At 43.0% G+C, this 12,901-nt stretch overlaps 1 protein-coding gene across 1 annotated transcript in view; it reads right to left on the bottom strand.

Annotated features, from left to right (window-relative positions):
- Positions 1 to 724: 724 nt before the first annotated feature.
- Cpe (carboxypeptidase E) overlaps positions 725 to 12,901 on the bottom strand; it is a 90,890-nt gene continuing 78,713 nt past the window's right edge. Inside the window, exons 7-9 of the mRNA XM_034520253.2 lie at positions 5,684 to 5,783; positions 3,053 to 3,171; positions 725 to 1,403 (exon numbers count right to left, since the gene is read on the bottom strand). Of these exons, the coding sequence (XP_034376144.1) occupies positions 1,305 to 1,403; positions 3,053 to 3,171; positions 5,684 to 5,783 (318 nt within the window). The 3' untranslated portion in view covers positions 725 to 1,304. The remainder of the gene's footprint in view (positions 1,404 to 3,052; positions 3,172 to 5,683; positions 5,784 to 12,901) is intronic.

The following is a 12,901-nucleotide window of genomic DNA, read 5'->3' on the forward strand; positions in this document are numbered from 1 at the left end:
TTATACCTGGAGCATTGTACTCAACCACACAACCACCAGCAGCACTACACACACACACACACACACACACACACACACACTCCCATACTCAGTCTCCACATGGCTCTTACATACTGTACTTGAAGTCTGAGTTTGTGTGCATTAAGAGGCCATCTCTGACTCCTCTCATCAGATCTCATCTAGGATGCCTTCGAACTCCTTCTCTCTATGTTCTTTCATTTTAGCCGCCACGGCGCACACTTACACAATAACTGTGTACATTTACGTAAAGGCTGTGTCCACAACTGACCCAGTAAGATCCATCGACCCAGCAGGCTGGAGCCATCGAAGGTTCATCACTCGAGAGTGCCTATCGCTCGCTCGTGAGAGAAGCAGACTCACATCACAGCACCTGCAACTACCTGCAAGTCTAGTCTCAGGGAATCTGAAGGCCTTCTCACCTTTGTAAGCCACTCGGGTACACAAACCCACAGGCACACACACACACACACATACAATTAACTATAAAAGTAAAATCTCTGTTTAACACTCCATAGGCAGAGCCTTTCCTTTAACATGATAACGCACTCAAAGCCAGAATGCTGCTTGGTGTGCAGCTGTCAACGAATTTTTCTTTCAGTGTAGAAGTTAAATAAACAAGAAACCATTGTATAGGAATTTTTTTTTACCATGAAACTACAGTATTGTACCAAAAAAGTCATAGAGAAAATGCACTCCATGGGAGTTTTTGTTTTTAACCTTTATTCATTCAGAATGCAATTCTGGGCCAATCTGCAATCAAGACAAAACCCCAAACTCTGAAGTGGCATTAACACGCTGACTAATACAATTCCATTCTTCAAAGCACACGCAAGGACTAGGGTTTCATTCGGTCCAGAGCCCCTTTGAAAAGCACGTACATTGTCTTCCCATGAGAAGTGCATTGACAGGATCATGCGTATACAGTGAATCAGCACAAGAGACTAAGAACAACTTATATGGGACTATGTGAGTCTCGCTCGCAGTACAGTGTTCACAGATCCAAACTACATCGGTTGACTTTTTCATGGCATCTGTCACGTGACATTGTCACCAATTACGTCGTAAGAGAGCTTCGCTAGACTTTAAAGCGAATGATATTGTGAGAGTAAAGTAGATCCAGACGTTATATTTCTGTCCGAGTGTGTTTAAGTGATTACCAAGTACTACTTAAGTGATCAAAAATAAATCAATATTAAATATTAACTGCACACAACCTAAAATAAAAGAGCCATGTTGCATCTTACTACGTTCTAGAGCTAGATTAAAGCAGTTAGAAGCCTTTCTTAAAAATTCAAAGTCTCTGACATCATCTTCCACCACTCCATCAATTCTTCCTTCTCCTCCTCCTTCCTCTCAGAGAAAGACTCCAGCTCAAAGTCCACCTGAAGAGGAAAGCCAGAACAGATTGCTATCAAGTCACTTATATAATTTAAAAAGGTGGTTTGCAGCTTGTACAGTGGAATAGACTCAATCTAGCCACCTGAATCAAAGGAGTATTTTATAAATCTATGGCAAATGAAATACAGTTCTATAGGTGCAAAATTCAGAAGACAGTTCTTGGAATGTGAGTAAACCAAATAGCTTCAAACTCCATGCCCGCGCCCAGCCCACTGTGGACAATCCTTTATCTCAGGAGCTCTGCCTCTCGGCCCACTTTTGTCCTGGTTGGGGGTTTGATGAACAGAATACAGCTCAATGCATTGATGACTCAACCACAAAGTGATGTTTTTCAAATCATGAATTTGTTAAAGAGACCCTCAAAAATATACGGAAGCTCCTGTCCTGGTCAGCTCATGGGGGTGGTGGTGCCCTTCTAGTAGATAGAGAATCTACACCTACATACATAAAAGGCTGATCCAGTCACAACCTGACCCAGTCCTCCTCAGTCTCCCATATTAGCTGGAGCTAAATGTGCCTTGATATGCTTGCTTCAATACCTGCTTATTTGGATATAAGATTACATGCACTACATCTGCAGACTATTTGAAATATTGAGGGGTGAAAGAATTGAACCTGTCCCTGCCTGTGCCTAGAGCTTCCTTGTTTCTGGTTTTCCCTGACCAAACCTGCTTCCTGCCTTTCACAGTACACAGCCTCATGTACATATACACACAGTTAAATTTAATAAACCATTGTTTGAAACTCAAGATCTTTTTTTTTTTTTTTTTTTTTGCAAAACCATAATGCTTGGAGATGGTGGGACTGCTCAGTGGTGAGAGCTGTTGCTCAGTAAGTCTGGGGCATAGTCACATGTGTGCGCCACAAGCATACACACACACACACAATAGCTATTTATACTTTGAAATTCCTGGTATGTAAACAAAATTACAGTGATATTTTTTCAAGAATGTCTTTTCATCGGAAATTCTTCAGGATACCTTATGGTCTGAGGTTAATGGCTGGAGTCTTCTATTGCTCTTCACCTTATCCTCTGGGGCAGGGTCCAGAGTTAACCTATATGCTAGACTAGCTGGCAGCTCGCCAAGAATCCCGCTTCTCTGCCTTCTAAGCAACGGATCCCAGGTGGGCTGCCATGTCTGCTGGGCATGGATCCCAGGTGGCTGCACATCTGAGGGACATTCTCTTGCATGTGGGGTTCAAACCCTGGTTGTCCCTCATACTTGGGGAACAAGTGCTTCCCTGTTGAGTCATGGCCCAGCAGTCATTGTGCATTCCTAACAATAGCTAAGTGCCTAAGTATTCTTTTTTCTAATATATATTGAGTAAGGCAAAAAGCTGGGTGCTACAGAGGGGAAGATAATTGTAGCAGAATCCCATTTATATTGAAATCAAAGTTAGAGACAAAAATCAACATTTTAAGTCCAATTTTGTATTCTTGTGAATCTCTTCAAAAAGCGGAGGCCATGATCAAGTCACCTAACTTTATTAGACCTCAGTTTTCTCATCTGTTAATTGGGGACAATCATGCCTACCATGTAAGGCTATAATGAAGGTTAACTATAAATTTCTCTGATATGTCTGACAATGTCAGGTGTTGAGTTATTATTCTCAGCTTTTAATGAATACTTACCCCAACAGCAGGGCTGAAAGGAACCGCCACTTTCTTTGTGATTGCCAGGTAGCCAGGAGCTGAGGCCGTAAGTTTATAGTTTCCAGGCGCAAGCAATCTCCAGTAATCCCCATCCTTAGCTGTGGGAAACAGAACATCAAAGCCAAGCACATGAGGGAAAGGGCCGTCCTACCGTCTAAGGACAAGCACTTCATTGGCTCAGTTGACTTTCACTGAGTTCTTACTCTGAAGAAATTCTAGAAGAGTGCTAACTTCTCCCTCCATAAGCCTCATATCTTAAAGTCAAGTCACAGACGGCCATGCTAATATTTAATAAGCCCTATAATATCTGAGTCTCCCAGTCACATAAAATCTCCAAGGTGGTAAGGAGCACCTGGGCACTGCATTTTTGTTCTTTCCAGGTAAAGAACCCAGGTCCCAAGAATCTTCTAGATCAATGTTTCACAAAGCACAGCCCAAGATAGCCTCATTAGAGTCCCCTGGGTCCCTGTCAGTAAGTTCAGCTTCTGAAGATTTACATGGCATTGGTCTGCAGTGCCATTCGGGAACTGAGTCTGGAATTCTTAAGCTGAGCTGTGATTCGGTCTCTTTCCCGTCCTTGAGTTTCTCCTAAGCATAGCCGGGTCCCCTTACACTGAGCTCACGCTCAGGTCTTAACTCATGTCTTCCTTGATCCAAGACTCACGTCAAACTACTAGCCTTGGGTATTTGCCAACTCTATACTCTGCTATACAACCAATATGGTTGTTAAGAAATATGGGGGAACACCCATGGTGACCAGTTTCCAGTCCCGAAACACTTTCTTGGTTCATGTAGATCACAGTCACTTTCCTCTGTGCCTCTCTGGCCCATCTGTATCCCATTTCTACATCAATTCTTCCCATACACAGGAGAACGTCAATCAGGTAGAAAAGTTGGCAAAATACAAGCTCAGAAGTGAGGCCTTGGGTTCTTTAGAGCTAATCTCCAGGGTGCCCCTGAAGCCTTACACTTTGAGTAACAAAGACCCTAGTGGGCACTTTACACTCTCCAGTTTGCCTGTGCCTCTAACACACGCCCCTTACCTGTGCCTTACAGCAAAATTTCCTTAAGGTGTCAATATTTTCCATCACTAAAGGCCTTCCCCTAGTTCTGCCTGGATCACCTCTGCTCACACCAATCCCTTGGCTGAGAGAGATTCAGGCAAGAGTCTCTATGCTGCCAAATCCAATCATTCCCTCACAAGGGCAATCTTACTGGACCCCTTTATCCACTCTCTCCTCTCTTGAAGCATCGATAGGCTTCCGGGACAACGCGCTTCACTTTATTTCTATGCTAGTGTTCATTTATAATCTTATGGCCTTTGCCTCAAAAAAAAAAACAAAAACAAAAACAAACAAAAAAACAAAAAAAACCAAAACAAAACAAACAAACAAACAACAACAAAAAAAAAACCATTCTCACATTCCAAACTACAGGGTAAAAGACCCAACTTCCCTTCCTGGTTTTATAACCCACCAAAATCCACTATTCCCTGAGCTCAAAATTCCACCAATCCCTGGGCTTGCCCCAAGCTCAGGACTTAAATCTCACTAATCCCCACCCTGAAAAACTCCTCCTCCCGCCCACCCTCAAAACCTTCTATAATCTGTCTCCGGCTCCATTCCCTGCAGCTTTTCGCTCAAGCAGAAGCAGCTACCCTCTTGTGTCTTTCCCAATAAATGTCTTGTGTGAGGTTCGTGGTGCAGTGTGATTCTGTGGTATTCCTTGCCTCCTGACTGCCAGGATACCTTTCCCTGCAGAGCTGTAACTCACAGGGGAAACCTCTCCCCTCAGAGCTGTGATGCTTTCCATCCGGGGAAACTCCTCCCCTGAGAGCTGCAACACTTGCCTTGGGGAAAACTTCCCTGTCAGAGCGGTAACACTTACACAAATCTCCGTTTCATTCCTTTCTAGGATTAGATTTTGCCCATGTTTTTGGCATCATGGGATGCAGAGAAAAATAGCATTTCCGGAGTTAGCGGAACAATATCCTGGGGGGGGGGGGGGGGAGGATTAGGCTTGTGTCCTACCCTTGCCAGGGTTAAAGGGGGTAGAATCTCGGCATGGGTTCTAGAATGCCGGCTGGAAAAGCATCCCGAAATTTGGTGGGATACTGATGAATATTGCTGAATACGTGTATAAATGAGTTGGAGAGAACAATAAGGCTTCAGAGAATAAATGAAGTGTTAAATAATTCCAAAGACTAAGCAGAGTGTTCTTGTTACTGTTTTTGTTATCTGGATGCAGGGATTCCAGTGGGTAGTGGTTCAAGTAAAATGAGCTTACTAAAAATGCATAAGGGTACCCAGATGCACAAATGCTGGGAGTTTAACCTCATCCGCTCCCAAGAAGCGGACCAGCAGACATAGAACTGCCCGCTCTGGGTAAAGGGCGCCACCTGCTGGCTCGAAACATCCTAGGCTTCACTGTGTCTCACAAAGCAATGTGGAATTGGGGGCAGTGTTGGTGTAAAGGCAGATGAAGCAATTATTGCTATGCTTAGAATTTGTACGCTAAATTTAATTATGATCACTAATAGTTATATTCATTTTTATAATCCTTGCCTCCAGATCAAGGCAAAAAAAGAACCTAAAATAAAATAATACCCACCCGAAGTGACATCATGGTCTATCCCGTCTACGGAGATGGTTGCGTTGGCAATCGGGTTACCTTGAAGGTCACGGACAAACCCTTTAACACCTCGGTGTATCTGTGAAGGTTAAAGACAGCCAAAAAAGTTATAGAAAAATTATAATAGAAACGGATTTAAAATGTGCTTCATCTTCATCTTCTTGTTTTCTAGCAATACATTGTAGAGCCTCATTATTTAAGAAACAGAACAGGTACAAACCGCCAGGGAATGTTTGTGTGCATTCTTTCCTGGGCTTTTTCTCAAAGATATGAGAAGTCACCTTCTGAAAATGAATGCCATGTTCTATGCAAAACACGGATTTTGAAGGACATTCCGAATAACAAAAAAGAAAAGAAAAGAAAAGAAAAGAAAAGAAAAGAAAAGAAAAAAGCCTGTTGTGTTCCTGAAGTCTTAGCCTCCTCTCTCTCTCTCTCTCTCTCTCTGTCTCTCTGTCTCTCTGTCTCTCTGTCTCTCTCTCTCTCTCTCTCTCTCTCTCTCTCTTTCTCTCTCTTTCTCCCCCTCCCCTCCCCCTCTATCTCCCCGTCCCTTTCTCTCTCTCTTTCAAATAAGGTCGTCTATACAAGCGTTTCATAGCGCTGTGAGTTGACCAGTGTGTCACAGCCTATTAATGCAAGCTCTAGCTGAGCCGGATGAAAAGCTCTGAGCTGTGCCTACCTTTGCAGCAAGCTCATTAACAACGCTGGTTTGGACGGAATACAAGGGCGTGACAGATGAGGAAACTCCAAGACTGAAAACTGGATACCAATTAAGGATGGAAAGGGAAGGGCCACTGATGAGAATAGTCTCTCTGAATTAAGTCAGCAATTAATTACTGTGATCCGAGCTACAAAACAGCTCTTTTATAATCTTTATAAGATGACTTAATCTAAGCTTGTATGTGTATGCATTTGTACAGATGCGTGTGAACACACACACAGACCTGTGGGGGCCAGAGGTCTACATCAAATGTCTTCCTCCCTACCGTGTTCCATTTTATATTTTGAGACAGAATTTCTCACGGACCATGGAACTCCCAGTTGGCTACAGTGGTTAGCCAGTGAGCTCTGGGGACCACCCTGTCTGTGCCAGCAACCTTGTCTTTGACACGGGTGCTAAAGATCCAACCCCAGGGTATGATGCTTTTGCCAACATTTTACCAACTGCCATCTCCCCAGATCAGTTCAAATCTGTATGCGGTACACCTTCAAGGATATCAGATGTAAGTCTTTGATTACATTTGATATCTTAGTATCTGAAACCCTAGGTTCCGTCTCTAACATTGAATAAACTGGGCATAGTGGTACACACCTGTGGTTCCAGGTGGAAAGAGGAGGAGTCAGATGGAGTCTGATAAGAATCAAAGGGAATTCAAAAAGGCCACCCTGGCATACAGGATACCTCATCTCAAGCAAAGAAAGTGAAATCCTTTTGCTCTTGAGATATTTAAATATCTTCCTGCAGAGCATAGAATAAATCCCAGGCTTCCCTTTTATTACTGAAGAGTAAACTTGCCAGTCATGCATGCTTTTTCTGTGAAATGCCCGGCTTCTCGGTAATAAGTTTTGCATTTCTTTTTTCTCTGAAGCTCTAAATAATAGTATGTATTGTTTTTTTTCTTTTCCTTCAAGGGCAATTTCTAGGCTGTACATGTCAGAAATAATGAGTGACCATTTTGAAGGTGACTAGTTTAGTGAAAGGAGAATAAATACATCTTAAGTTTTTGTTTAGGACCAGCTGACCAAAACTGAAATCCTGAAGACCATTCAGTGGGCGGCAGGAATGGGAAAGGTTGGGTTTGTAGACGGAAAGGTAAGCAAGCCACTCCTGATCAGACAGACAGACTGTAGACAGCAGAATGTACTCAGGGGATCATAGGAAATTACACATCAAAAATCTAAACTTTGCTCACTGGGTTGAGGGATTTTTGTTAAGGACTGATAAATAAATTTCAAAATGCCCCTAGCTTGTTCACTAAGGGCCACTTTGTTCATCTTCAGATACTGTAGTCTTGACAAAACAAACAAAAACAAAACTTTTAAATTGCCTTATCATTGAAAAATTGTGGATATTTTCATAGATGTGGCAATCACCACAGAAATGTGATTAGTTTATAAATTTGGTGAGTTAAAGTTTGTGACTTTTTCTGCCTGTACCACTTGGGACTTAGAATATGCAGTGAAACAAATATTTAAATAGTAGATGCCTTGCTCCTTTTAGATTTGGTGTGTGTGTGCTGTGTGTGTGTGTGTGTGTGTGTGTGTGTGTGTGTGTGTGTGTGTGTTTCAGTTGTGAGCTGCCATGTGGATAAAGGGAACTCAGGTCCTCTGTAAGAGCAGCAAGTACTCTTAACTGCCGAGACATCTCTCCAACCCCGAAAGCTGAAGATGACATTTAACTGAACTCTTGTTTTTCTCTAGACAGAGTCTCACTGTGTACCCAGCCTGCCGGAAACTCTCTGTAGACCATGTCAGCACTGAACTCACAGATACCCTCCTGCCTTTCAACATTTCTTCTTACGTATAAATTACGACTCACTTTCTAGTATGTCAATGTTTTTACTTTTCTTTAAAATGTATTATTCTTTTTCTGATGTAGAAACTTCTCTATTTGAAAACTCTGGCTGTGGCAATAAATACCAGAAGACATGTCACCAGCCGTCATAACTACATGGACAGGAGTTCAAACTAGAAACCTCTGTCACTTTATGGATTTTGCAAAGAAAGTTTCAGACGCTCAGATTTCACTATAGCTGGTAGTTTTCCTGCTCCTAACCCCCTCTGTGGTAATCTCTCTTCACATTTCAGAACATTTCTATTCCCCAGCTTACAAAGGCAAAGACTCGGACCTAAGCTCTGAGTCTGCTTAGGTCTGTTTGGAACAGGCACCCTAAAACACCTCTGTAGTGTCAGGTCACCCAAAGAGCTTCCGTGCTGAGGGCTGTGGAGTCATTCCCTGCAGAAAGTGTATCGTTCAGGACAGGAGAGAAATCACGTCGTTTACAGGATCCTTAGGTGAGTTTGATTTGAGTGATCCATGAAGCAGGCTCACAAATTCCTTGAGGATTTTTGAGAACTAGACTTTTCCAAAGCTACTGAATGGGGAGCATTTCTTAAGAAACCACTGACTCCAATTAGCTTTACAATCTAGTTCCTGCAAACACTCCAGTTAAAGCTCTGCAGGAGATGTCCTCTCCACCAGTGACTGGCAGGAGGTGGAACCTAGACCTCACTAAGATTCCAGGCCCAGATATTCAATCCCTAATCATCACAAATCGGGAAACTGTTGGCAATCTTCATGAGCTTTCCTCGGCCATTGATTCCTAAGCTGGAGTGTTCACGGCTCAGCCTGGGTGCTTTCATCATAAAGGCCCCTTCCTGTGTCTACATAGCCTGCACCAATGACAGACCAGAGCAAATTCCCTTCCAAGTGGCCTGTAACCATGACTCCATTCCTTCTGTTCTCAACTCCTCTCTACCATCAGATGACTCAACATCAATAAAAGGGCAAATATTCTCTTTCCCAATACGGTGATGTATGGTTTATTTAGCTTTGTATTGTATTTGTTTCCAAAAGATCAATTAAGCATCGGCTGAACCTGTTTTTTAGGAAATCCTACATACAGCTCCAAAACCCCTTTTTTCTAAACTCCTGTGACTGAGTTAAGGAACCCCCACCCCGTGCCTAACCCTTGTAGTTATTCTTGTAGTTAACCTCTATTTCAGCATTTACCACCTCCCAAGATTAGGGATTCATGTTTGTGATCCCACTACTACAGACTCTTCTAGAAGAAGCTCTCCAAAACTAACACCTCCCAGAGTAGCTGGGATACAAAAGTAGCTTTATATATTTCTGTTGAAAAAAAATGGACAAATAGGATCTAAATGTTTTGTCAGGAAGCATCCTTTGATATCTAAATGGAGAACTCAAAGAGCCCATCTACCCAAGATAAAGTTAATTTTTGACCTCAGAAGATCCACTTAGACATAGCTCTTCTGAAGATGCTCTGCATGTATTCCTACTAGAGTTATTGTAGGGTGGTCACTATGGTTCAATAGTCTCAAGTTTTATTTATCCAAAAATTTTAATATTTGTATGCAGCATAAAACTACTATTTTGATCCCTAAAATATCTTATAGAATAGGTGTTTGTCTTAGTTAGGGTTTGCTGCTGTGAACAGATACCACAACCACAACAACTCTTACACAGGACAACATTCAATTGTGCTTACAGGTTCAGGGATTCAGTCCATTATCATTATGGCAAAGCATGGCAGTGTTCAGGCAGGCATGGCTCTGGAGGAGCTGAGAGTTCTACCTCTTACTCCAAAGGCAGCTAGGAGAAGACTGACTCTCACATGGTTAAGAGGAGAGTCTTAAAGCCCATGACCACAGTGACACGAGGCCATATCTCCAAATAATGCCACTCCCTGAGCCAGACATATTCAAACCACCACAGGATATTGTTACTCAAATTCCTTCTCAATGAATCTATTTTATGAATCCCTTTTGATAAAAGGTATTATATACTACCTGACAAGCGTCAAATAATCCCAAAAGACGTCCTTTTTAAAAACCATTGATTTTAGAGGCATGGTTCTCAACCCTCCTAATGCTGCAGCTCTGTAAGATAGTTCCTCATACTGGGGTGACTTCAGGATCAGGTGTGGAGAAGGACAGGAGAGGTGGCCAGATGACCATGTAAATGAATGGAAATCTGCAACTGACAGGTGAGGAGGTGGGGTCATCTCCAGGACGAGATAGAGACCTGGGATAAGGGAGATGACCTTATGGGGGTGACCTTAGCTGTGACTCACAACATTGGACATATGGAACCTGAAACAGCCACCTCCTTAAGCAAGGCAGGAACCAGTGGAGAGATAGGGACACCAACCCACCCACAAAACCTTCAACCCAAAATTTGTCTTGTCTATAAGACATGCAGGCAGGGAGGATGGAGCTGAGACTGAGGGAATGAATGGCTAACCAGTAATAAGTCCAACTTGAGACCCATCCCATGGGCAAGCTCTATTCCCTGACACTATTAATGATACTCTGTATGTTTGCAGACAGGAGCATATTGTCCTCTGAGAGGCTCCAGCCAGCAGCTGACTCAGACAGATACAGACTCCCACAGACAAACAGTGGATGGAGCTTGGGGACTGTTATGGAAGAACAGGAGGAAGGATTGTGGCCACAAAAGGGATAGGAACTCCACAGAAGACCAACAGAGTCAATTAGCCTGGACCCTTAGGACTCTCAGAGTCTGATCCGCCAACCAAAGAACAGGCTAGACCTAGGTCTCCCCATGCATATGTAGCAAATGTGCAGTTTGGTCTTCATGTGGGCCCCAAACAACTGGAGCAGGGGCTATCTCAAAAGTTCTTGCCTGTATGTGGGATATGTTCTTCTAGGTGAACTGCCTTGTCTGGACTCAGTGGGAAAGGAAGTGCCTAACCTCACATAACGACTTGAAGTGCCAGGGTGGGGGGAAACCCATGGGGGTCCCCACCCACTCAGAGGAGAAGGGGAGGGAATATGGGGGAAAGGATAGAGGGAGGGGATGACAGGGAGGGAGCAGTGAGCTAGTGAAAAGTGAGTAAGAAAAATAATAAGTTTAAATTAAAATTTTTCATTGCTATTTCATAACTGTAATTTTGCTACTATTATGAATCATAAGGCAAACATCTGATATGTGACCCCTGTGAAAAAGTCATGTGACAACCCCAAAGGGGTCGCGACCCACAGGCTGAGAACCTCTGTTTTAAAGCATGGTGGTGCATGGCTTTCGTCCCATCACTTGGGAGGCAGAGGCAGACAGATCTCTGAGTTTCAGACTAACCTGGTCTACTTAGTAAGTTTCAAGCTAGCCAGCCTACAAAGTAAGAGCTTGTTTCAAAAACAAACAAACAAAATTATTGGTTTTATGTGTACATTTCCATATATATTTGTGTTCATAAATTACTGTGATTGTTAGCTTCAGTTGTCAACTTGAAACAATGTAGTTAAGCTGGGAAGAGTCTTAATGAGGGATTGCCCAGATCAGGTTGGTCATAGGCATAGCATTGCCAGGTTTTCTGGATTATATTAATTAATTAATCATATTGATGTAAGAAGTCCCAGTCTAAAAATGAGAAACACTATCCAATAGGTCTAGGTCCCAGACTCTGTAAGAGGGAAGAAGCTAAGGCCCATACAGATGCATGGGCCCATTCTCCTGTCCTACATACAGATGTATGCACCCCTTCTCCTGACCTACATACAGATGCATGCACCCATTCTCCTGACCTACATACAGTTGCATGCACACATTCTCCTGACCTACATACAGATGCATGGGCCCATTCTCCTGACCTACATACAGATGCATGTGCCCATTCTCCTGACCTACATACAGATGCATGCACCTATTCTCCTGACCTACATACAGATGCTTGCATTCATTCTCCTGACCTACATACAGATGCATGCACCCATTCTCCTGACCTACATACAGATGCTTGCATTCATTCTCCTGTCCTACATACTGATGCTTGCATTCATTCTCCTGACCTACATACAGATGCATGCACCCATTCTCCTGACCTACATACAGATGCTTGCATTCATTCTCCTGTCCTACATACTGATACATGCATCCATCCTCCTGACCTACATACTGATGCATGCACCCATTCTCCTGACCTACATACAGATACACCCATTATTCCTTTGCTCTTGACTGTGGATGTGAGTAGCTGCTTCAAGTTTCCGCCCCACTCACTTCCTCACAAAAGTGTGCCATGACCTGGAATGCTGAGCCGAAATAAACTCTCTCCTACATTGTTTGTATCAAGGTGTTCAGTCACAGCAACAGAAATGACACTAGGATGGTAGCTACATGATTTTGAAGAACATTTGTTTATGGTGAAGCAGTTTATTTAGTCCAGGCTGTCTGTGGGGTGTGAAACAAACATCACTCTAGCAAACTGCAGGTGAAAATGGCCACATACAGAATAGAATCTGAAAACAGGTGAGTCACTGCAGGCAAGGAGTGATGCCCTTTTGTCTCTCCACTATTACTCCCTGGCACCAACATCTATAAATATACTACAGAGGGAGGGGAAGTGCTAAGACCAAGTCTGAGCAGGTAGGTCAAATTTAATTTTGACAGAGTGTAAGATGCCCTGAAATTCTGTACCAACATATTGCAATGGCTAT

The sequence above is a fragment of the Arvicanthis niloticus genome, chromosome 16 (genome assembly GCF_011762505.2).
Source record: "Arvicanthis niloticus isolate mArvNil1 chromosome 16, mArvNil1.pat.X, whole genome shotgun sequence".
NCBI classification, from domain to species: domain Eukaryota; kingdom Metazoa; phylum Chordata; class Mammalia; order Rodentia; family Muridae; genus Arvicanthis; species Arvicanthis niloticus.